Source organism: Balaenoptera physalus, assembly GCF_965194825.1.
Source record: "Balaenoptera physalus genome assembly, chromosome: 1".
Taxonomy (NCBI): domain Eukaryota; kingdom Metazoa; phylum Chordata; class Mammalia; order Artiodactyla; family Balaenopteridae; genus Balaenoptera; species Balaenoptera physalus.
This window is the reverse complement of record NC_138882.1, coordinates 183106081-183131112: the sequence shown is the minus strand read 5'-3', so window position 1 is coordinate 183131112 and position 25032 is coordinate 183106081. Positions and strand designations below refer to the sequence as shown.

General features: G+C 54.1%; 1 protein-coding gene across 15 annotated transcripts in view; it reads left to right on the top strand.

Moving 5' to 3' along the window:
- ARHGEF10L (Rho guanine nucleotide exchange factor 10 like) overlaps window positions 1-25032 on the top strand; it is a 173928-nt gene that overhangs the window by 47377 nt on the left and 101519 nt on the right. For all 15 annotated transcript variants that reach the window (XM_082465114.1, XM_082465119.1, XM_082465113.1 and 12 more), the window contains 5 exons: window positions 2966-3039; window positions 8369-8560; window positions 9347-9380; window positions 23026-23117; window positions 24888-24971. In XM_082465114.1, the coding sequence (XP_082321240.1) occupies window positions 3006-3039; window positions 8369-8560; window positions 9347-9380; window positions 23026-23117; window positions 24888-24971 (436 nt within the window). In that variant the 5' untranslated portion in view covers window positions 2966-3005. The remainder of the gene's footprint in view (window positions 1-2965; window positions 3040-8368; window positions 8561-9346; window positions 9381-23025; window positions 23118-24887; window positions 24972-25032) is intronic.

Below are 25032 nucleotides of genomic sequence, written 5' to 3'. Positions count from 1 at the left end.
AGGGTTTGGGGTCAATACCCCTGGATTGAATCCTAGTGTTGTCACTTTGTTCACTTGCCTCTGTGACCTTGGGCAAATCCTTACCTCTCTGAGCCTTGGTTTCCTCATCTGTGAATGAAATAATGCAGATAAATCTCTGAGCTCCTTATATGTTGATGTCTCTGTTCCTTTCTGGGGAAAGCCTTGGGCTTGGAGGGGAGGGCAGGAATCATCCCTGAAAATGAGGAAAAAGGAGAGGACATTGCACTTTCTGGCCTAGAGGGAAGGATCCTGGGCTTCTGCATGATCAGAAAAAAAATATATATATATATATTTCTCCCCACAGGATTTTTATTAATTACAAAGGAAAATAGTAACTTTACAGTGGAGAAACCTCAGGGAGACATCACTTTAACTAAGTGATCAAAGTTACCATGACTAGTACAGGCGTACCTGGGATATATTTTGAGTTGGGTTCCAGACCACCGCAATAAAGCGAATATTGCAATAAAGCAAGTCACGCTTTATTTTCCCAGTGCATATAAAAGTTATGCTTACACTATACCTTAGTCTATTAAGTGTGCAATGGCATTATGCCTAAAAACACAATGTACATACCTTAAAGAAAATATTTAAGGAGCAGTTTGCACATGAACCTGGGCTGGGTGCCTTCCTTTTTCCTCCTGCAAAATGGGTATGTCTCCCTGCTCCTTCTTCAGTGGTTCTGAATGAGCCCACAGGGAGGACAGACCTGCAGGGGGACTGCTATGCAGCTGTTGTTTGACTTTTCAACTTGCAAAGGGATTTGCAGACATTTTAGTTTGCTTTCCCCAACCCTTTGCTGAGAGTTTTCAGCGTGGGACTAAAAGACACAGTCACACACTTAGTGGAGAGCAATCTGCATTCAGTCAGAATGAAAAGTGCAATTCTCTGACCCAGCAGATCCCGCCCAGGAGTGTGACTGACAGGTTCATGCATCCATTCGCTCAAGGCCAAGTGTATGGAGGAAGGCTTTATAACACCAAAGCCTGGAAACAATCTCAGTGTCCCTTGATAGGGATTATGTCAATTATGGTATATCCCATCCACCCCAAAATACTACGCAGCCATTAAAAAAGTGAGACTGATTTCTGTGTACTGTTCTGAATTGATCATGGAGATTCTTAAGCAAGAAAAGTGGTTGCTAAGTGAAGTAAGTCAGACAGAGAAAGACAAATATGTGACATCACTTATATGTGGAATCTAAAAAGACTGATACAGATGAACTTATTTACAAAACAGAAATAGACTCACGGACGTAGAAAACAAATTTATGATTACCAAAGGGGAAGGGGGGGTGGAGGGATAAATTAGGAATTTGGGGTTAACACACTACTATGTATAAAATAGATAAACAAGGACCTACTGTATAGCACAGAGGACTGTAGTCAATATCTTGTGATAAACTATAATGGAAAAGAATCTGAAAAAGAATATGTATACACACACACGTGCGCGTGTGCCCATGTATAACTGAATCACTTTGCTATACACCTGAAACATTGTAAATAAACTATACTTCAATTAAAAAATTTTTTTTAAAAAGTGGTTGCACCACAGGGTGTGCAATGTGCTTCCTCCTGTATAAAACAAGGCATATATACGGATAAACAAGCTGGTGCATACATGGCATAGTTCTGGAAGGATTCATAAGAAACCAGTAATAGTGGTCACTCCTGGGGGATTTGAGAGACTGACTTTTCATTGTACATCTTTTGTATTGTTTGGACTTTGAGAGACAGTAGAGCATGGTGGTTACATAATGAGCACACACTGGGGCCCATGGCCTGGGTTCACACCCTGGCTCTGCTGCTTACTAGCTGTGTGATCTTGGGCTACTTACTTAACCACCCTGGGCCTCATTTTCTCATAATTTGGATTATTTGGATTTTCATATTTGTAAAGTGCTCAGAATAATGTAGGAGATATAGTAGGCACTGCATAGATGTTTGCTCTTATTAATTAATTGCCCTTTACATGCATTCTATTTTTATTTAGGAAACCAGCTAGCACAAATAGAGGCTTTAAGGATTGGAAAGGAAAATAGGCACGCAGCCAGTTTGTGTCAGGCGCTGATTAGAAAGGAGGGCTCGGGGCTTTCCCTCTAGGGTCGATCCCCTCCTCCCCAGGAAGTCTAGAAGGACTGCCTCTAGCTCAGAATCGGGGGTGTGAACCGGGAGTGGGGAGAACGCTTTCCGTCACTGCTTGGCAGGGGGCATCGGGCAAGCTTGGCTCCAGGGCCCAGGAAGCCCGGTGGAGGCACTGGCTTCTTGGCTGCGGGAGCCTCCACTGCGAGGCCTGGAGAAACTGCCCCCAGCTCCCAGCATTTGGGATTCCGCCCAGATCTCGAGCCACCTGTCTCCATGAAGCCCTTTATTTCCCTCACACCCACGTGCTAAGTGGCCAACCTCGTGGGTGCAGCACAGGGAGAGACAGAGAGAGAGTGAATGGCCTTCCGTGGGACCACTGGGGCGGGAGCTGTGGAGAGCAGCTGGACCCAAGGGCGCCCATGGAGGAGGAAGTATCTGGCCACATCCATGACAGTTCAGGTGTGATCCAGCTTCTGCAACACGGGGGCTGAGTGTGATCCTGGCTTCTGAGGATGGAGTTTCACCTGTCAGCCAGTGGGGACCCACCTGTCAGCCTAGCTGGACCCAGCAGGCTCCCGAGGTTCCTTGGTATTGGGCAGAGGAAGGTCCGTCGAGGCAGGGCCCTTCTGGGAAGATGGCTTAGGGTTCTGCCGCTGCTGGTTTTTCTGCGGGTTAATGATTTATGAAGGTGAGGGCTGGGCCCTTGCTGGCGCTGTCCTGTGTTCCCGAAGCGGCTGGGGAACAGGGTGAGAGCTGGCAGGCTGGCGTGCACGGGTCACGAGTCAGTGACCCCTCTCTGTTGCTGGAACTTCAGCCTTGAACGTCCTCTGATCAGATTTCTGGCCTTCTTTTTGCAGGCGAGCGCTGGGACGGTGCTGGTGAGCTGCACCCTGTCTGATGGCTTCCTCCCATCCTCCACAGGCTGCCATAGGTATGGTACTCCGGGTGCCTGCACCTCCCGCCTCTGAACGGGGCCGTGGGGCCTGGCCCAGGGCCGCTAGCTTTGGAGCAGGCTGACCTTGGGTGTGAATGTGGCCCTGCTGGCGGTTAGCTGTGTGCCCTTGGGCAAGTGGCCTCACCCCTCTGCCTCAGGTTCCTTGCCTACAACATGGAAGTAATGATTTCCTCCTCATAGAGCGGGCTCCAGGCAAGGGTTGACTCTTTACCTTTCTCCCTAAGGTCCCCTGGGGAGATAAGCAGAGCCCCTCCGGGGACTGAGGTGTGCTTGGGGGTAAAGCTTATGAATTGAGAGTGGGGAATTGGGGCTCAGGGGACAGGCGGGGCCACCCATCTCCATCTGCTAAGGAACTGAGGAGGCCGGGTCATCTAGCAGTGGTGGGGCTGCTAGAGTTTAAAAAAAAAAAAAAAAAGAAAGCAGAAAAATACATACTTATACTAAAAAAAATTGTTTTTTTATCTGAAATTCAATTTGATGTCCTGTATTTTTATCCGGCAACCCTAACAGTGGGGCCTTGGACCTGCTGGTAGAATCCGGACCCCATCCTGGAGGAGCTGGATGCAAGGCCATTTCTCCCATTGGGCCCAGCTTCCTGACCTCTTGTTCTTTTTGGGGGGTGGCAGTTAGCAGAATGGTAACAAGCCAGGGCTTTTTCTCCAGTCTGACCCTGCCACTGCCACTGTGAGCTCAGCTGAGTGACTTGGTGTCTCTCTGGCTCCGTTTCACCACCCACAAACATGGGGATAATAACGATACCCTCTCCTGTGATGTTTCGAGGTTTAAATACAGGTGGGACCCTGGCATGTGGTAATCAATGGCTCAGTGCATGGGAGCTGCTATCTCTGGGGTGTTGGCAGGACGGGCCGCCTGTGCTCTGCTCTGAGCCCCCGGCCAGAGCCCAGGGAGGACTCTCTTCCCCCCCCGAGTCTCCGTGTTCTTTTCTGAAGGTTGGGGGACCAGCACGGTGGACACACCTTCTCCATAGCGTGGGGTGGCTTCCTGGGTCCTGGCCTCCTGGATTCGCTGGGAACTCGCTGGGGTGGGCTCTCCCGAGGACGGGGCATGTCCAGGAACGTCACAGGCGTGTGTGGTCACCTCCAGCCCTGCCACCTGTCTGGATGGGTGGGAAGGGCTCAGTTCAGCTCTCAGTTATCCAGGGATGGGCCTCCTGATTTTCCCTTCTGATAAGGAGCTGTGTCTAATTGCCTGGGTCTCAGGATCCTGAACAGAATCTTGGGGACAAGGGCATTTCCTGATTCATGGCCGTGGCTTTGGGTCCCAGGATGTCCGCACCCCCCGCCACTGTCATAGGCACCCTGAACCCTTTCTCTTACACACCAAGGGGCCAGACATGCAAACTGAGAGCGAAAGTATGATGAAATCAGTTCAGTTCCGTTCAGCAAACATTTGATGAAAGTTTACTGTTCTGGGTGTATCTGACATTGCGGGCTGGTTTCATCTGGTTGAACCAGTCTCTTTGCCACTTTCTGATTCTTTGAGAGCTTCCCATGGTCTTCACGAATAAATTCAAACCCCCCCAGCACCTCGCAGCCGTGTTCTCACCCCCATCGTCCTTGCTCACGTCTTCACTTCCACTGGGCCACTTGCTTTTGTGCTCTGCTCCTGCTCTGGCCTCAGCCTGGAATACCCCCTGACCCGTAACCTGAGCCTGTCAGACCATTGCTCCCCCTTTAAGGCTCTGCACTGGGGCAGCCTAGTGCCGAAGCCGCGCCCCACATAAACCCCCTCCTCTCTTTAGCACCGGCTCAGTCTCTGGGCTTTTACATTATTCTCTGGCTGTATCTGCCTGCCTCACCCTGTAGTGAGCTCCTTGACATTGAGGGGCCATGTCTGTCTTCTGCTTGAACCTCCCGGCCCAGGGGCTCTCGGGGACAGTTCACTGGATGCGGGCATGACTGTGTTGATCGCTGGGCTAACTGAAGCTATTTGTACTCTTAAAGGGAGAAGGTGCAGAAGTAACCTAAGTCCCTGGACACAGCCTGGGGGCCGGGTCACCTGGGGCTGGGCCTGGCCTGTGAGTGGGGAGGGGCTCTCCATCTCACCCAAGGTCAGGGCCTGGGCTGTGACTCAAGGCAATAATAATAGTAATAACGATAATGATAATGATGGTGCAATGACAGTGATGGTAAGTCGAATCGTCATCGTAAGAACAGCTAACATTTAGCGAGCCCATACCTCGCACTGGGTGCTTTAATGTTTGTCAATTCATTCCATCCTCCCAACAACCCTGTAAGGCAGTTACTATTATTGTCCTCATTTGACAGATCAGGAAACTGCAGCTTGGTGGGGTAGGGGGAAGGGCGGTGAAATAACTTGACACTCATACAGCCAGTATAAGGGAGAGCTGGAGTCTGAACCCAGGTGGTCTGACTGTGAAACCGTAGTGACTATAATGATACAGGCCACGTGCAAAGGGAACCCTCCCCCCACTGTCTGCCCAGCAGATTCAAGTGGGCAGGACCATGGGCACTGAAGCCCCTTTGGTCAGGATAGGTCTGAATCTGGTGGTCCAGAAATAGTGGGCAGGGACTTTGTGGTCATTTATCCCAGTATTTTTTAAACTTTTAAAACTGCAACCCATGGACCTGACAATAGGAGTGTGTGTGTGTGTGTGTGTGTGTGTGTGTGTGTGTGTGTATTCAGCAAATACTTATTATGTGCCTACCATATGTCGGGCACATTACCAGATGCTGGGAATATGACAGTGAAACAGACAAGAATACCTGCCCTTAGGAAGCTTACATTCTAGCAGAGGAGGCAGTAAAATAAATAAAACATACTGTGTGTCACATGCTGATAAGGGCCACAGAGAAAAAGAAAGCAGGCAAGGCAAATCGGGAGCCCCCGGGTGTCACTGGGGGCAGTTTTGGTCCTGGCAGCCTCTTTGGAAGCTGACATATGGTAAAGACCTGAAGGAGGTGAGAGCAGGAGAAGACGCCTGGGGGAAAGAACATTCTGGACCCCAGGACTGAAAGTGCAAAGGTCCTGAGGCAGGAGCAGAGCTGGCACTTTCACGGTACAGCAGGGAGATCAGTGTGGCTGGAGTGGAATGAGCAAGGGGAGAACAGTAGAAGATGCTATACACACACATTTTATATATGCGTGTACATATACATATCCAAAACGGAAGTGTTGAAAGCAATATCAAAAGTAATACCAAATGTGACCGGGGAGGGCCGGTTAGCTCTGGGTTTCTGCTGCAGTCAAGCAGCTGAGGAAGGGTCTTCTTGAATTTGATACACTTGCACCTAAAATGTTCTGCTCTGGAAACCCCAGGTCACTGAGGGCGGGGTGGGGGGGGAGTTGGATTTTTCTGGTCAGTGAGACTACTAGAATCAGATCTGTCCATCTGTCCATCCGCTGGCCCGTCTAGCTGTCTCCCTGCTCCATCCACCTCCCCACCCATTTACTTATCGATCCATCTGTGGACAGTCCTGTCCTCAAGGATCTCGGGCAGGGAGGGGACAGAAATTACAGCAGGTGTCACTGTGTAACACTCGCATCCCAGGCACTATGCCAAGAGCTACAGCTACCAGAGCAGTTCTCCACCAGGGGCAGTTTCGTCCCCCAGGGGACATTTGGCAATGTCTGCAGACATTTTTGGTTGTCATAGCTGGAGGGTAGAGGCCAGGAATGCTGCTACACATCCTGTAGAGCCCCCCGGCACAAAGACCATGCCGCCCCGATAGGAGGCTGAGAAACCCTGACCTACATACATCTCACGTCACATTCACATCAGCCTTATGAGGTAGGTGCTGTTTCATTCTCCAATTTACAGGGAAGAAACCAAGGTTCAGAGAGGTGAAGGGGACCCAGACAGGACTGGGTGGGCCCCCAGCTCATGCTCTAAAATGTGTGACATGAGCTGTGACAGGCCTGCTCCGGGCAGCCCAGGGAGGGGCGATCAGGTTAAAACCAGCCCACATTGTCCCTTGGTTTGGGAGTGGGTTTGCACGAGGTAGGGAGATGGGCTACATGGACGCTTGAGGTTCTGTTTAGGCTCAGATTCTAGGAAAGAAGTCTTCTAAGGAAGAAGACTGGGGACCTCAGCTTGCTGAAATGGGCCGAAGGCGACGGCTTGTTTTGCTCTTTAGGATAGAGGATCCATTTCTTCACTTGTTTAATGAAACAAGTGAAGTTCTTGTTCAAGTTTGCTGAGTTCTGCCCGTCGACTGAAAAAAAATGCACAACCTCAAAGTAGAGAATTATGTTTTACTTGATGGACTTACTGAGGACTTAAGCCCGGGAGGCAGCCTCTCAGATAGCTCTGAGGGACCCCTCCTAAGAGGTGAGGGGGGAGCCAGGATATATAGGAGTTTTTGCAACAAAGATCAGGTAGTGAGAACATCAAAAGATTAGTGTTAACTAAAGAAAACCAGGCATCTCAAGTTAATGAATTTAGCACTCTTCAGTATTTGGGAAGTGCAGGAGGCTGGGCTCCTTGAAATCATTCCTTTGATATGCGCTTTAGCTATCTGGGGCCAACATCCTGTTCTTTCGGTCCTGAATCCCCTCAGGGTGCGCCACTGGGGTGGCTGCAGTGGCTGATGCCTTGATGGCTGGAACATACTTGTTTAGTGATATGGCTGGCGACATACCCCAGGCCAAGACCTGCCCCCTTAAAGGGGCAAAATAAATCATTACACATTTTACAGGAACAGATGAAGAAAACAAGAGGCTAAGACAGAGACGGGATGTGGGCAGGGGTCCTCCCACGGGAGAGAAGCAGGGAGTAAGGCCGGGCTGACCTTCATGCTGGGAGCCCGGGCCCCGAGCCCTGCCCCATCCAGTCTGTGCCCTGGTACCCGAAAGCTGGCTGCCTTCAGGCTCCCCTCCCCCGTGCATACCAAATAAAGCGCAGGGTGCCGAGCTCATTCGCATATACGCAAAATGCAAAGACGTATCACACATAGAAATACACACGAAGGTGTGTGTGCCCAGACGCACGTGGGCAGATGCATTTATAAAACCCCCTTGCTTACAAAATAGGAAAGTAGGAAACAAGAAAACCAGAGACTTACATTCAAGTCCAGATGCACACACGCTCGCCTTGGAAGCTTGCTCCCTGCCCTCCGTCTACTGCCCATCTGCTTAGAGCCCCAAGCCAACCACAGGAGCCTCGGGGCACAGGAGGGCCACCTGACCTGGGCATGGGTTTAATCTAGTCTCTGGGAACTGCCCGCGTGCTCTCTCTCGGACCCCCAGCTGCTCCCCACTTCCAGCCCTCTCTCTGGACCAAACCCTGAGACCCCACAGCGGGCTAACTCCTCCTCCCTTCCAGGAGATCAGCTGCTTCCTGGAGGCCCAGGCCCCTCCCCCGAGGCAGAGGACGACCCTGGCGAGGCCTTTGAGTTTGATGACAGTGACGATGATGACGAGGACACCAGTGCTGGCCTGGGCGTCCCAGGCGCTGCTCCAGAGAAGGAGGCAGAAGACGCCCCACTGATCCACTTGGACTCCGCCCCCGTCGCTGGTAAGGTGCTCTGGAAGCCCGGGGTTTTCCCGTTTCTGGGCCTCGGGGGCTACAGGGAGCTCAGGGCTGCGTGGAGGCTCCAGGCTCCCAGTGATGCCTTGTGGCTCCTCCACTGTCCCCAGAAAGCAGGAAGGGAAGACAGACCACTGGGAAGAAGCTGCATTCCATCGCTCCCATTGGGAACTGGAGATTCCTAGCATTCCTGCAGCATCTGGTGCACTTTGGCACGTCGTAAATGGCAGTGGTTGGCCGTCAATGGCAGTGGTTGGCCGTCGGTTGTGCTTCAGCGACAGTTACTGCCCAGAGTTTGTCTCTCGGAAGCTCCCCTCTCCCCGCAGCTTCTCCCAGGGAATCACAGCTGCCAGAGCCGCAGCCTCCCAGAGCCCTGGGGGCGGGAAGGCCCTGATAAGGCCGGTGTTAAATGGCAGCTTCTGTCATCGGGAGGGACTGGGGACTGGACCGGCAGGAAGTTCCTGCAGGCTTGGGGACAAGGGGCTCCTTGAGGGGCTGCGGGTGAGGGCAGGCCCAGAGCAGGCAGCGTGACTGGTTCTGGTCGGAGCTGGGATGTGGGCCATGGGGCTGGGGGTGGGGACAGGCAGGTAGGACTGGTAGGGGAGCTTAATGATGGTGTGGGGCTAGGGGAAGGCAGGCAGGGACGCAGCAGGCATCGGGCTGGCGGGCCGTCTCTGGGGCCCCCGGGGAAGCTGGGAAAGGGGGCGGGGATGCGCTGAGTCCCTTGGGCCAGCCGCTGGCCTGACAGGCTCTGCCTCTGCTCTCCTCCCGCAGACCCAGACCCAGCGGCCTCACCGCCCCAGACACAGTAAGTGAGCCTCGTTCTTTTGCTCTGGCAGCTGGAAAATGAGGAGAGACCGGGCAGGAGGTGTGGGAAGGGGTGGAGCTGCGGCTGTGAGGGCTCAGGGCAGGTCTTTGGCTAAGGAGGAACGCATTTCAGGATCCCTGGGCTGGAGGGAAGAGGTCAGTCCCTAAAACGTGTTACTTTTTCCTTTATTTTTCCCACAAGCCTGTGAAGTAGAAAGCAGGCCTGGCTCCACATCCTGGCTTTGTCCCTTGCCAGCTGTGTGGCTGGAAGGAGTCACATAAACTCTCCAAAGTCAGTCTGTTCATATGCAAAATGAAAACAATGATGTACCTACCCACTCCATTGGGTTGTGGCTGGGAATTAAACAGCTCTCTGGTGTTCCACGCGGTGCCACCCTCTGTAATTGTCTTTGCCATCGCCATTTGTTTTGCCGGTACTGTTCCTGCTCCCTTTCCTGTGACTGTTGCTGGGGACTCTGCCCTTCCCCACCTGGGAGCCTGTCTGAGGCAGGGCAGCCTAAAGGCTAACACCCCTGGGTGTTGGGGTGATCGCCTTCGTCGTACTCTGGACCCAGCACTGGCCATGGGTCCTTGTGTAAGTCCCAGTGCCCCAGGTCTTGGTTTTCTCATCTGTAAAATGGGCCACTGCTTCCTCCATAGAAGAATGAAGAACTGCTGGGTAAGACACCTAGAGACACCGCAGGCACCTAATCAAGGCAGTTTTACCACCACTCCCTCTGTGGTCTTCAGCAAGTTGGACCGCACGTTTGGGAGTTGGGGGCTGTGAAAGCTGAGGCCTCTTGGAGCTTTGCTCACTGCTGCTCACTGCTCGGCTTTCAGGACCTGGGTGTTTAGAGAGTCATCTTCTAAGGGAAGCCTCAGTGGTGGATCTAGGCCCTGGGGTTGATGGCTGGGGCCCCTGGGGCCCTGAGTTTAAATTCTGGCTGCCCTAGTCTGGGGAGGGGTGTCTGAGCCTCCCTTTGTTTTTCTAGAGTGAGCTGAATCCGGGGGGTTTAATTCTCAGGCAGGTCCCTTTGTTTTCCTGGAGCTGCTGAATCTGGGCGGCTAATTCTCAGGTAGGTGTCACCCAGCTGGAGGTCTCAGAGATGCAGATTGTGGCCCTGGGTCCGAGAGCCAGGGCAGTTCTGGATTCAAATTCAAGCCTAGGAGTCCTTGTGTGTGCTCATTCGCTTGTTGGAGTGGGTGGACCCTGGGAGGGTTTCTGCTGGGCTTGCCACTGTGTAATTATGGCCAGAAGAGGGGCCAGGCTCTCCTCCCTGGTTAGGGACCTGAAATGAATCAGAGATTCTGCACCTGGGCTGGGATGTCCTGACATTGCTGTGATCTCCCAGGGGTTACGTCCCTCCAGGGTGGGCTCGGAATGAAGCCACCCAGAAGCTCAGTCTGGATAGGGAAGCAGACTCATCCAGGTGGGACAGGGGGTGCCCAGGGAACAGGGACACTGACCAGAGGGGCGCTAGGGGGTTCTTGGCTGAGCAAGGGAGCATCAATTCACCCGTGGAGAGAGAGAGAGGAGGGGTCCACACGAGGAAACCACTGAGCAGGGACTCGGGGCAGGGGGTTGGGAAACGGTGTGGGCAGCCAGCAAGTGCACCCCTTCCAGGGGTCTGGCACTTGGTTTTCTCAGGCCATCCTTCTGGAGACCCTGGTTCCCTGACCTCAGAGTCAGGAGCATAGCCATCTGGCCCGGCCCTGCCGCCTTCTCTCTGTGTGTCCTGGAGACCTGGTGACTGCGGCCAGACGCTGTGTCTGGCTGGTGCTGGTGCCCTGTGGAGGCCTTGTTGCAGTGGCCCCCAGAGCTGGTGCTATACTGCGTCAGAATCACTCAGTGTGGGCCATGTGTTTCTGGGAGAGGGGCCCAGCCTCTGCTTTTAACCCACCACCCGCCATTCCGTAGCACGCCCACCTATCCTATACCTGGTCCTGGTGTTAGCCCAGCTCCCTTAAACACCATCTCCTGGAGGTTCTCATCCTCACTCAGCCCTTCACTAGCTGGGTGGCTTTGGGCTCCCTGTGAAGCTCTCTGAGCCTCAGTTTCTGCATCTGTAAGATGGACGTGTTCTCTGCCGCTAAGCATCGTGAGGAATAAGTGAGGCTGGTTGCTTCTGCTCCTGCCTCCTGACTAGTTTGGATGTTTCCAGTGCGATGGGGCCGAAGGGGCGGAGACTGTGTGCCCAGGGCCTCTGACTCCTGGGCTGGGCCTGGGTTGCCAACAGGTCTGAATAAACATCACTTTTGAGAGCCCTTGATGGGGGCAAACATTCATGGGCTGTGAGTCCCGTGCAGAATATTGATTGCAGCAGGAGTCCCGAGAGACTTCCTTTCTAGCCCCTTAATTTTACAGATGGAGAGACTGAGGGGTGGGGCTTGCCCACAGTCACCCAGTGAGATGCTGGCGGCCTCCTGACACCTTGTCCGTCAAGTGTCTCTGTGCTGCTCCCAGCTTTGTTCCCTCCCTTCCAGGTCTCCATTTTCTTAAGTTCCACCTCCTTCCCCGGATGGTGAATTTCCACTCTGGAGTCCTCTGGGAGAAGAGTCAATCCAGATTGCTTTCTTTCTCCTTGGTATCCAAGACAAAGGGAAAAAAAATATCTTGATTTTCTTTCTTTCTTTTCTTTTTTTAAAAAAAATTTTCCCAAAGGTAGTCACTAAGCCGACATTGCTTTGAAAAAACAAATCTCCAAGTGGAGGACATTTCATCTCTTCTCACAGCATTTCTTTCACGGTCCCTGCCTGAAGGCTTGGAAATGGCCTTGGGCTTTGCCTGGCTGCCTACCTGGCCTCCAGAAAAGCAAGGGCTGCCTGACTCGAGGCTCCTGACAGCACAGTTAGAACCACTGCCCAGATCCGGGCAGCCTCAAAGTGACCTCACTCCCTCCCCAGCTCTCATCCACAGCTGGGGAGGGAAGGGGGTGGGAGCGCCGTGGGTAAAGTGAGGGCTGGAGTCCGGGTCTTCGAGGGCCTGGGAGCTCAGGCTCTGAGCCGCAGAGAGCTGGCTTCGAGTCTCACCTGTTACTTAATACCTGTGTGTCATTGGGCAAGTTGTTTCCTGTCCCGAGCCTCACTTTCTTAATCAGTAAAATGGGGATAATAAATCTACTTTCTTGCAGGGCTCTGTGAGGTGTACGTAAGTTAACATTTATTCGGTGCTGCATCACTGGTTACGAGGACAGCTGAGGCTGACGGGCAGTCCAGGTGACCTGGGCAGGGGCACCGGGTCCCTGTCTGGCTGTGAGGCCTGTGGACTTCTGGGTCCCTTCACCTGGTGGGTGGGATTGCCCAGAGGAGGCAGCCAGGCTGATAACAGGTAGGCAGAGTTGCTGGCTTTGCTGAGTGTGTGTGGTGCCGAGGCCCATGGGGTGATTTTAGGGTCGGGCCCCGCTGCTCCACAATCCCAAGGAGCGAGGAGGCCTGGGCCCTTGTCCGTCCTGCTGCCGGGCAAAAGAACCTTCAGCCTGCTCGGCTAGCTGCTGCCACTTTCTCTTTCCGAAACAGGACATATTATCAGATAACAGCAACAACGACAACAGCAATAATAGCGAATGATAATAGTAATAACAGTGACTGTGTTTACTGTGTACCAGGCACCAAGCTAAATGCCCAGTCCCATCTCTTGTCTCTAGGAAGCGGACACTTCATTACCCACGTCACAGGTGGGAAATTGGGGCTTGGGGAAGTTAGGTGGCCAGAGTTACATGTAGATGGTACATGTTCATTCAACAGAGACTAGAGCCAGGGCCTCTCCGACCGGAGGCCAGGTGTTTGACCATCACCCGACCCTTCAGGGATGTGCTGGGGACTCAGGGTCCAAGCTCAGGACTTCAGACTTTGGTTCATGCTGGGAGGGGTGGCTGGCTCCGTATGAACGATCCCCTTCTGTGTGTGTTTATTGGGGTAAGAACTTTGCCTCTTATGAGATCTAACTTTGCCTCTTGAGCTCTTGGGAGAGTAGTGTCCAAGCTGTTGCTGGAATGTTCCATAGACTCCACCTGGGGAGCCAAGCAGAGTGGCCTCGGCCCTGCCTGTGTGTGACTCTGGGTGGCGCCCCTTCCCTTGAGATGGGAGCAGAGTAAAAGCAGCCCCCTCCCCTCTTGCCCCACACAGAGGTCTTGTGATGGTAGAGGGGTGTGGAAGGGCGTCTCCACCTGCAGGACGGCTCCATGGGGACAGGGATTTTTCTTGGTGGGGGAGGTGGGTATTTTGTTTGCTGCCATATCCTCCCGGCTTAGCATGGTGCCAGGCACAGGGCGAGTGCTGAAGGCATCCCCGTTGAATGAACGATGGATTCCGATGGACAGAAGGAGGAGCCGGGTCTGAAAGACGACTCTCAGTGTCTCCATGAAAATGAAGAGAAAACAAACGGTGTGGAAACAGAATCTCTGAACCGGGGTTCTGACTCTGGCAGCTGACTGGGGCCAGGACAGAGGCCAGAGGGAAGGGAGGCCTCAAGTGGCTGAGTGGCTGATCCCGCCGATGCCACTCATGTCGGCTGCTGTTTCCTGAGTCACACTCTGAGTTGAGTGCTTCCTGCCTAAGATCTCATCTCCTAGGCAACACAGCCCTAGGAGGCGGGGCTACTGATTATGCCCATTTTGCAGATGAGGAACTGAGGCTTAGAGTTGAAGTAGTTTACCCGAGATCTTGCAGAGCTGGTGAATGGCAGGGCTGGAGCTTGGCCCGTCTGGCTCCACAGCCATCCATCCGCTGGAGCTCACAGGGTTGGCCTTTCTGGTGGACTTTGAAACCTGTGAACTCACAGCCACCCTGAGCACCCAGTAAGTACTTGCTGGGAAATGAGAGCGCGTAGGTCGCCGGCTCCCTGTGTTTTCCCAGACTCAGGCCTCGTCTCTCACCTCTGAGCGCACCACGCCCTCTAGATTTGTTTGCTTTTCCTGCCCAGTTTCGCTGCCATCCCCACCGGCCCCACTGCAGCCTCGGCATTTCCTGTTGGCTCCTGGCCCGGCTGCAGGGACTCTCAGTGGCTCCCGGGAGGTACCTGTTCTGCCCCTTCCTGGGCTTATCCAGGCAAGATGGACTGTTGCCCACTGGCCAGCGTCTCTCACCCAGGCCTGGAGCCTGAGGGAAGCAGCTGGGCAGCTGGGAGAGTCAAGGAGACCCATCCTCCCTGGACGTATCAGGTGCCGAGAAGATCAGACCAGGCTTGGGGAAGCAGTGTTTGAACAGGATGGAAACAGGGCGCTGGAGGGCCTGCCTGCAGCCTGGCCTTGTGGCTTCTGAGGGCCGAGGGTCTGGGGAGCGTGGGGGCTCTTGGGAGGCAGCTTGACGAGGCTGGAGTATCCCCTGGCCCCGGGAGGAAGTGGAGGTGTCCCTGAAGGTTGGTGAGATTGCTGCAGACCCAGTCTGGAGTTGCTTGGCATCCCGAGCTTGCCCTTAACTTGCTGTTTCCCCAGATCCAGAGCATTCGTAGCCTCCTGTGTCCTGTCCTGCAGGGTCTCCCTGGGACCCGAGGACTGACAGAGACAAGCTTCCCTCCCACTGGAGTCCCTCATGGGAGGATTATGGGGACCCTTTTCCCATGAAAGACCTCTGTCTGGCCCCTTGCCAGACCCTAAATTGGAAAAGCTGTATTTTTGTTTTTGTTTTTCCCCTTTTCCACCCCTGGCTACAAGGGGTTTCCATATAGGACCTATGGTCTTTGGGTCACAGACCCCTTGAGTCCCCAGTATGAAGGCCACACAGTCTCTGGCCTGAAAAAATGTACACAGGTTCGCATTCATTACATCGAGTCCCCCTTCAGGATTGTGTCAAGTCTACCCCCTGGGTCCCTGCAGTGACAGGACTCTGCCGTATGCATCTTCCGTCCCAGTGCCTGGCACAAAGAAGACACGGTACTAATAGTTTACACGTGCACGGACGTTACAGTTTATGTAGCCCTTTCCACACGCATCTCATTTTGATTTGCACAACTGTGGCAGGCAGATGAATGTCCCTCTCCAAGACTTCCATGTTCTAATTCCCAGAACCTGGGAATGTGTGACCTTGTACAGATGTGATGAAGTTAAGGGCTTGAGATGGGGAGATGATGCTGGATTATCCAGGCGGGCCCAACGGAATCACAAGGATCCTTATAAGGGGGCCTGTGGAGTCAGAGAGGGATTGAAAGATGCTGTGCGGTTGGCTTTGAAGATGGAGGAGGGGCCACGAGCCAAGGCTGCTTCCAGAGGCTGGAAAGAGGCAAGGGAGCAGATTCTCCCTTAGAGCTGCCGGAAGGAGCACAGCTCTGTCAACACCTTGCTTTTACTCTAGTGAAAGCCATTGTGGATTTCGGACCTTTATGGATGTGAGATAATATACATCTGTGTTGTTTGAAGTTACTAAGGTTGTGGTAAGTGTCACAGCAGCAGTAGGAGACTAGCACAGCAGCCCTGGAAAGAGGGAATTGTTATGGGTCCCGTTGTGCAGGCCCAGAGAGGTGCAGTCACTGGTCCAAGGGAGCTGAGTGGCAGGTAGTGGCGCTTGGGTTCAAAGCCAGAGGGCCGGGGCTCTGTTTGCTCTTCCCCAACAGCCTCCTGCCCACCCAGGCCAGCGTTCTGCTGGGAGTCCCCCTGCCCTTCCCCTCTGTCCTCCATCCTCCACCTCTCTACTGAGTGCCTGCAATGTGCCAGGCGTTGCAGCGACCGAGGCAGACAGTCCCTGCCCTCGGGGGGCTGACATTCTGTGCCTTGGTGTGTTTATGGGCTCTGTAGCCAGATAATAATGGCCTGCGCGTATTCTGCACTTATTATTCACCAAGCCCTGTTCTAAGAGCCTCTCCCGCCTCCAGTAATGCTCGTGACACTCACAGATGGGTGCTACTGTAATCCCCATTTTACAGATGCAGAAGCAGGTGCAGAGAACACACGCTGTCAGCCTCAGGACACGGAGCTGAGATGAGGCAGAGCCACGGTTGAACCTGGTTGGCTTCCAGACCCAGTGTTCTAACCTCTGCCCTCCCGTCTCCCCGCATAGAACTGGTTTGGACCTTGCCTGTCTTCCGCATCAGCTCCACAACCCAGGACCCGTTCATTGTCTGGTCTGCTTAACCTTCCATTGTGCCTCTGTAAAGTGGAGGCTAAATGAGATGTGAGGACCAGATGCTCCGTCAGCGAGCTGCTCTTACCACTGTCCTCAAAGGGTGTGGGTCTGCCTGGAGCGGGACTCCAGGGCACAAGGGACCCCGCGCTGGCCAATCTGTTGCTCAACTTGCCTGGGATGTGTTTTCCTTCTCCCTTTCTTTCTTTCTTTTTTTCTAATAGTCGTGCATGTTTACTGTAGAAAAATTGGAAAGTACAGAAAATGATAGACTAAAAGCAACCTTTAATTCTATCACTGTGTGTTCTTGCCCAGCTTCCTTGCTATAGAAGTATACATATGTATATATATCAATATTTTATAGAACTGTGGTTTTATTGCACATGCTGTTTCCCAGCTCACCTTTTTTTTTATAAATTTATTTTTTATTTATTTATTTTTGGCTGCGTTGGGTCTTTGTTGCTGTGCGTAGGCTTTCTCTAGTTGCAGTGAGCAGGGGCTACTCTTCGTTGTTGTGTGTGGGCTTCTCATTGCGGTGGCTTCTCTTGTTGCAGAGCACAGGCGCTAGGTGCGCAGACTTCAGTAGTTGTGGCACGCGGTCTCTAGAGTGCAGGCTCAGTAGTTGTGGCGCACGGGCATAGGTGCTCCGCGCTAGCTCACCTTTTGACCTAATTACATAGGGTGAGCATTTTCCCAGGGGAACTTCTGCAATACCCCACAAGGCTCTTGATAAGTTATTGCTGGGGGTACAGTGCCTGTCCTGGGTCTGACTGCTGAGCCTGGGGCCCTTGAGATGACGGGAGGGAGGTGCGTGCACCACAGAGCAGAAGGCCAGGGTGGGGTCTGGGTCATTGTCTGTGGCTGTGGGGAAAGATGGTTCCCCGGGAGCCTGGATGCTCGCCCCCCACTGAGGACTGTGTTATAGACATCAAGTCAGGGTCCCCTCCTCCGACTTCCCTGGGGGCTCCTCCCCACTCTGCTCATTCAGTAAGTGGATTTGTGACCATGTGGGGGATGGCACAGGGCAAACAGACCGGGGCCCAGAACCATTCCATATGTGAGGGGTGTGAAGAGGTGATTGCATACAGGGACCCCGTTAGCTGGAGGAGGGGTGGAGGGGAAGGAGGAGGAAGGGAAACAGTGCACCGGGGGTATTTATCGTGGGCCAGACCCTCTGCTAAGAGTTTTACAAGCCTTTATTTACTCCTTCCTGGAACCCTAAGAGGGAAGTATTATTGCTCCATTTCACAGATATGGAAACTGAGGCACAGAGAGGTGCTAAGTGCCTTATCTGTATTATCTCATTTAATCCTCACAGCAGGAAGTAGAGCGATTATTCATCCCATCCCTCAGCAGCTCCAGGACGTTTAGCCACTGTCCTGGTCCACAGCCAAGTGGCAGAGCTGCGATCTTATCCCAGGTCTGTTGGCTCTGGAGCATATGTCTATTCCCACCCTAAGCCCATGATTCCCCCGTTCTTAACCCTGGCTGCACATTGGAGCCAGGAGGGAGCTTTAAAAACACCAATGCTGGGCCCCTCCTGACTGATGGGTCAGAATCACTGGGGCAGGGGCTCTGGGTCTGTATCTCTGAGGAGCTTCCCAGGTGACTGCCGTGGGCAGCTGCTTTGAATCCTCCGACCAGGTGATCTTCAAGGTCCTTCTGCCTTTTTTTTTTTTTGGCTGCACCTTGCGGCATGTGGAACTTACCCGACCACAGATCGAACCTATGCCCCCTCAATGGAAGCGCAGAGTCTTAACTACTGGACCACCAGGGAAGTCCTTTTTTTTTTTTTTTTTAAACCTTTATTAGAGTACAGTTGATTTATGATGTTGTGTTAGTTTCAGTTGTATAGCAAAGTGAATCAGTTACACATATACATATATCTACTCTTTTTAAGATTCTTTTCCCATATAGGTCATTACAGAGTATTGAGTAGAGTTCCCTGTGCTATACAGTAGGTCCTTATTAAGCATCTATTTTATATATAGTAGTGTGTATATGTCAGTCCCAATTTCCCAATTTATCCCTCCCCCCTACCCCCTTTCTGGCTTTAACATGCTATATGAACTAAAAAGTGGCCAGGGCTCAAAAGAAATCTGGCAGCAGGCTTAATGCGGGCTTGATGTTTTTGCCTTTCTTTTGTGTCTCTTGGATTTAGGGATAGGGGTAGTGGGGGTAGTGGGGGGTGCTGGTGGGGAATTTCTCGAGGGGAGTGATGCTCTGAGTCGGGCCGTCCTGGGCAAGCCCTGCTGTCCCAGCCCTCCGTCTGCTGCAGATTGGGTTTTACTCAAGGCCTTATAAGGCTCATGTTATTCTGGTCCTTTCAATTCCCAAAGGTGGAATTCTTTCCTCCTTCATATTTTTCATACCTTATCCTGGAAAAGGCGTCGGGAATACTGTGTGTGCTCGCGCACACACACACACACACACACACCCACCCACCCACCCAGCCACCCAGCCAGCCAGGGATCCTCTGACCGTACTGGTTTTGGGGGTCTTCTCTCTGACAACTCACACTGTGTAGCCTCTGGGAAGGGACCCTGTGGAACGTGCTGAGCAACCGGGCCCAGCAGCAGCAGCGGCAGGGGTGCTGCCATTCTCGGAGTGGGGCTTCTTGTCTTTAGAAGAGGCTGGGGGTCGGGGGCATCCATCATCACTGAGCGTCCTCGTGTGAAGGGGCTGACGGAATGGGGTGACCAGGCCAGAGCAGGTCCCTGCTGTCACCGGACACTCACTCCCCTCTTGTCCCCGGCGTGTCCCTGGAGAGAGAGGAGGTGGGCTCAGAAGGTGCTTTGAGCTCCGTGGTGGCCTCCTGGTGTACTTGACCTCAGTCTGGTCGGTGAACGCTGTCACGGGGGGCCTTCTCTTCTTTGCCCAGCTTCTCGTTCTCTGTTCCTCTCCACGGACTTGGCTCCTTTTCTTGGCATTCGAGTGGCGGTGGCCTCACTTTGTAAGACGGTGTCATCTTAGTGGCTGGCCTTTCTTGAGTGTGCAAGCTGAGAGGCATTAGAAGTGCAGGAAGCTCAGATAAGGGCAAGATAATTGGACTCTTATTGCTTTTTTATGGCTCTTTTATTATCCGAAACATTTGGGGAGGCTCCAGGAGTGTTTGCTCACAAGGAGAATTAGATTTTCCAGCCAGGCAGCAGCTGGGAGAGGCTGCCCCTGGGTGGGCTCAGGGTGGGTCAGTGGCCTTGGCAGGCAGCTAGAAGGGCCAGGGAGGGAGGAGGCACCCCCAGCCTCATTTCTTGCCATGCCCACTGCTTCCCTGGCCTGGGAGGCTCTTCCCCCTCCCGTCTGCCTGGGGAACACCTGCTCCGGTCTGAGGGCAGCAGAGTTGGTGTCAAGAGCAAGGCTTTGCAGGCAAAGTGCAACTCTGCCACTTGCTGGCCAGGTGATTTGGGGCAAGGTACTTGCCAATTCTGGACCTCACTTTCCTCATCTGTAAAATGGTCACAATAAGACACACACTTGTCCGCAAGCACTCTGCCTAGGGCTGGGCGCAGAGAAGATAGCAGCAAAGCACAGGGCACAGGTGCTGGTGGTCTCCAGCCAAGCCTGGGAAGACCTGTCCATGCACGGGCACTGGCCTCTTCCCTCCCTTGGGGCCCCTGGTGTCTCTGCTTGCCTCAGCCATTGAGGCACTCAGGGTGGGCATAAAGGTGACTGCTCGGCTGTGTGACCCCTGCTCCCCCGCCCAGGAAGCCAGGCCCAGTACCTCGGTCGCTGCTCAATAGAAGCACGAGCTTCTCTAGTCGTGCCGGTGGCTTAGACCCACGCTGTCCTGTTCGGGGGCCACTAGCCACATGCGGCTGTTTAAAATTAAATTACTCAAAATGAAATACAATGAAAAAATAAGTTCACTGTGTTTTGGTAACGTGCAAACCAGAGGCTCATATTTTCAGCCCCATCCTGGCTTTTAGTATGTCATAGCAGTTCCAGATCCCTTCTAAAGCTGTCTGACCTTACCCCAAAATGCCCATCCCGCCTCGATGTCACCTTTAGAGGTTACCCGGGACCTTCCGGGGTGTCCACTGGTCGAAACGCACCTCAGCCTTGGAGCTGGTGTCACGATTTCTCCCGGACGGAGACTCGAACGTGTGTCTCTGACTATGCCAAGAGCTCTTTCTCTCTTTCCTTTTTAAAAACATGGTTGGGAGAGTAGTCAAGCGAGGTGCAGTGACGTCGTGACACAGCGAATCTGTGATGTCGGTGAATGTTTGGATGCGGGTTCCCTACTTCCACATGGTCTGGTGGAAGGAGCAACTCTGCAGGCGGACAGCCTGGGCTGCAGATCCCAGCTGCCTCTGATGAGCCGAGTGACTTCCGTAGAGTCAGTCATCAGGACTTCGTGAGCCTCAGCTTCCCCATCTTAGAATGAGGACGACACTGCCGACCTCACGTGCGCTCTTGTGTAGTGAAATATGCAAATATAGGTAAAGCACAGCAAGCAGCACCTGGCGCGTTCTTCCAGTAGACACCAGTTGTCGTGGTTAACGTAGCAAAGCAAACTTTAAAACCAAATTCTGCCAGACTCTCATGTCAACTCCCGCTGGGGTGATTTGGTTGTGTCTGAGCATTTCTGAGCGGCTGGACTAAGCACCTTGAAGCCGTCTCCAGGCTGAGAAGGTGGTGACTCAGGGAAGCGCTGTTAGGGATTGGGGCTCAGGTGGCTCCAGCCCAGCACCCCTCCTGGTCCGGACCAGCCCTGTCCCCTCTTGGCCTTTACTTCCCGCTGATGGAAGGCGTTACCCCAGGACTGAAACATGCCCCTCACCCCCGGGCGACACTGCTGACTTCTGTCAGTAAAATTGGAGCTGAGTCTTGCTTCTCCAATAGTGCTGGTGGCTTCGGCCTGTGTTGTCCTGTTCGGGGGCCACTAGCCACATGTGGCTATTTAAAATTAAATGACCTAAAATGAAATAAAATGAAAAGTTAAGTTCCCTAGCCACAAGAGTTCCATTAGCCACCTTCCAAGTGCTCCGTAGCCACGTGTGGCTCACTGGATAGCACAGACATGGCATGTTTCCATCGTCACAGACGTGGCATGTTTCCATCGTCACAGCCGTCCTTGCTCTGTTACCTGAGACGCAGTCCTGAGAGCCGGGCTTCGGGGCCCAGCAGGCTGGCTTCACGGTCCGGCTCTGCCACTCACAGGCCGGTGATCTTGGGCAGGTTCCTCTGCCCGCCACCTGCCGAGTGGGAAGGATGCCAGGATCTACCTGTCAGTGCTACCGGGAAGGCGAGGCGAGGCCAAGGGCCCGCTCAAAGGAGGTGTTCCACACTTCACTCTCCTCCCTCCCCTCTCCCTGCACTTCCTGGTTGTCATCTCCCCCTCCTCCTCCCCTTCCTCACCTCCTCCCCTCCCCTTCCCCCTCCTCCTCCCCCTCCCTCTCCTCCTCCTCTGTTAAGGGCTTGCGTGCTGGCAAGTTCAAGTCAATTCTTCCTAACAGTGGCTGCTGCCTTGGACAGTAGAAGGCCTCTACCCTCTGGGTTGCCAGATGTGGCTTTTTTTTTTTTTGAGCACGGGCTTTAAAAAAAAAAAACAAAAACCTTTCACTTTGGGATAGTTTTAGATTTACAGGGACGTTGTAAAGGTAGCACATAGAGTTCCATATACCACCTCATCCTGTTTTCCCCATTGTTAACATCTTACACGACCACGGGATATTTATCAAAACTAAGAAACCAACGTTGGCACATTACCATTCTCTGAACTCCTGACTTTATCTGGATTTCATCAGTTTTTCTGCTTATGTTCCTTTTCTGTCCCGGGATCCCATCCAGGACCCACATGGCATTCAGTTGTCATTTACACTGCTCTGCTCTGTGACAGTTCCTCAGTTTTCTTTTTCATGATCTTGAGAGCGTTGGGGAGTAGTGGGCAGGTGTTTTACAGCATGTTGCCCCATCTGGGTTTGTTTGGTGTTTCTCTCATGATGAGCCTGGGGTTATGGGCTTGGGGTAAGAACCCCACAGAGGTGAACATCCTCCTCATCACGTCGTATCTGGAGTACAGGATGCCCGAGCGGCGGCACTGGGAGTGCTCACTTGACCGCTTGGTTAAGGTGGTGTCTGCTGCTTCTCCACTGCTTTCCCTTTGCTTCTCTTCTCCTGGGAAGCGTGTCTCTGGTCCAGCCCATCCTCAAGTGTGTGTGGGAATTAAGCCCTGCCTTCTGCGCATGGTCTTGTGAAGCTTTGCAGGTCCTTGTCTCTCAGATGCAAGGCCCCCCAGTCCTCTCCTCCGTTTTGCATGTGGAGACTGGGGAGATGGAGAGTCCCACTGAGTCTGCCTTGGAGGAGGAGGGACAGGGTGCCCTGGCCTGGAGAGCATCTGATCCTTATCACTTATCACCGTGAATACCTTTGACCTTTATGCTCTTGTAAAGCAGCAGGTCGGCCTAACAGTGCCTTCTAAAGGTGAGGAAACCAAGAGGGGAAGGGGCTTGTCCAAGGCCAACCCAGCTGTGGCCTCCCCAGCTCGGCCTTGGGGGCAAGTGGCCCTGTCACCTGGTGAGGGGCTGTCTGACGCTTCAAGGAACCAGCTGTCCCATCCTCCCGGCTCACTGGCCCTGCTTCTCCGCCCGCAGGGGGCCGGCCGTGGTGAGCAATGGGGATGCCGAGGACACAGCTTTCTCTGGGGTCCGGCACTCCAGCTGGAGACGGAAGAGCTCCCGTCGCAGTAAGTCGCCCGCATCCCCCCCACCCCCGCCGCCCCCCAGGTCTCAGCCCCAGGAGGTTGGTGTCAGGATAGCCTCCCCTTCTCTAGGCTGAGAGAGCTGATGTGGGCTCGTGCGAGCCGAGGGGTTGTCCTTGCTTCATGGCTGCTGTGGGCTTGGTGGCAGCTCTGAGGGGGACCGGCCACTGCCCACCCTTGAGAGTTGCCCCCTTGGCCACCTGATGTGAGTCGTGATCCAGGAGTAGATCACACATTCAGCTGCTCCTCTGTCCCCCAAATACTTCCAAAGCTCCTGCAGCGGGCCAGGGTGATCTGGGTGGTGGGTGTACACTCGTGACCAAGACGAGGTCCCTCTGGCAGCAGGACCAGACACATAGGCGGGCGGTTACCGTGCAGAGGGCAGGTGCTAGGATGGGCAGGTGGGAGTTGGGAGAGCCCACGAGTCCTGAGGCAGAGAGTGAAGGAGCAGGGGTCAGGGCAAGAGTGTCTAGGCTAAGAGGGCAGCCTGTGCCGGAGCCCAAGGGCGAGGGGATGCCTGGCACCTGGGAAGCAGTGAGCCTTGGTGTGGTGGAGGGGAGGGTCTAAGGGGTGAGCAGGGCCAGGTGAGGCTGCCATCCCCCCAGTTCCCCCCAGAGTGTGTGTGGGGTGGCCTCGGAGGCCGTGCTTTCCCCAAAGTGACCGTGAGCCGTAAGAGGCCCAGAGGAAGCCATGAGGCCACGTCTGCATTTCAGTCCCATCACGGATGCTCCGAGACAAGGTGGTGGGCTGGAGGCTGTCCAGGGGAGGGAGGCTGATGGCTGGAGCCAGGGACCTGGAGAGAGGTGGGCAGGTCTGAGCCATGTGGGAGGCAGAATCTGTGTCGGTGGGGAGGGGGCGGTGAGGCTCCTACAGGGCTCTGGGGGCCCTGGGACCGCAGGGAGCAACGCAGTTAGGAACGGCGACTTCAGAGTCCATCTGGTCCTCTGTCTTCCTGGAAGGCCTGTGGGGTGAGGACAGGCTACCATCAGGCGTGGGGACTGGTTTTCCAAACCCTCGCTCTGCTGGGGCCACATGCCCCTAGAGAGGGCAGAGATTGGGCACACAGTTATGGGGGGGAGACCTCTTTAAATATTCCAGCTCAGGAGCTGCTAACATGGGCAGGATGTGCTCTCTGCCCTGCTCATAGCACACCCAGCAAAATGTTAGGGGAGTGATGCGCTCATTTGCAGATTTTTTTTTTTTTTTTTTTTTTTTTTTTACCAATCAGGACCCTGCTGGCTGAGTTTTGGGGGACTCTCCTTAACCCCACTCTCCAAATCCATTCCCCCACTCCCTGCTGTATCCTGTGCTCATTAGATATGGCTGCCTTGCCCTCCCCCGCCTCTGGGTGGGGGGTGACTCCTTTTGGGTAGTCCTGGCGGCCTGGGCGGCTGAAGAGGCTTCCGGGCCCTGGGGCACAGGTGCTGGGTTTGCTTCATGCTCCCTGCAGGTGCCATCAGTCAGAGGGGCAGGCCTGCAGGTGGCAGGGTGGCAGTGCCGCAGTCACTGGGAGGGCGCCTTGGAGGGGCTGGGGAGCGGGAAGAGGCAGCGGAACCTGCGTCCTCTCAGAGCAGTGGCAGGCTGGGGCTCCCCAGGGGCTGGGCTGCAGGACGCTGGCCCAGCTGAGCCGTGGGGATGCGGGCGGGCGGGCGGGCGGAGGGAGCTGCCAGCTGGTGCAGTCCTGATGTCAGTCTGGCAGCCGTCCTGGGCCACCACAGCCTCCTTCGTGCTCTTTTCCTCTCCCTTCTCTCCCAGTCGACCGGTTTACTTTCCCCGCCCTGGAAGAAGATGTGATTTACGACGACGTCCCCTGCGAGAACCTGGACGCCCATCAACCCGGTAAAGCCTCTTTCAGGCGTCCTGCGTCTCTCCGGACAGAGGAGGGGTGGGAGGGGCGGCG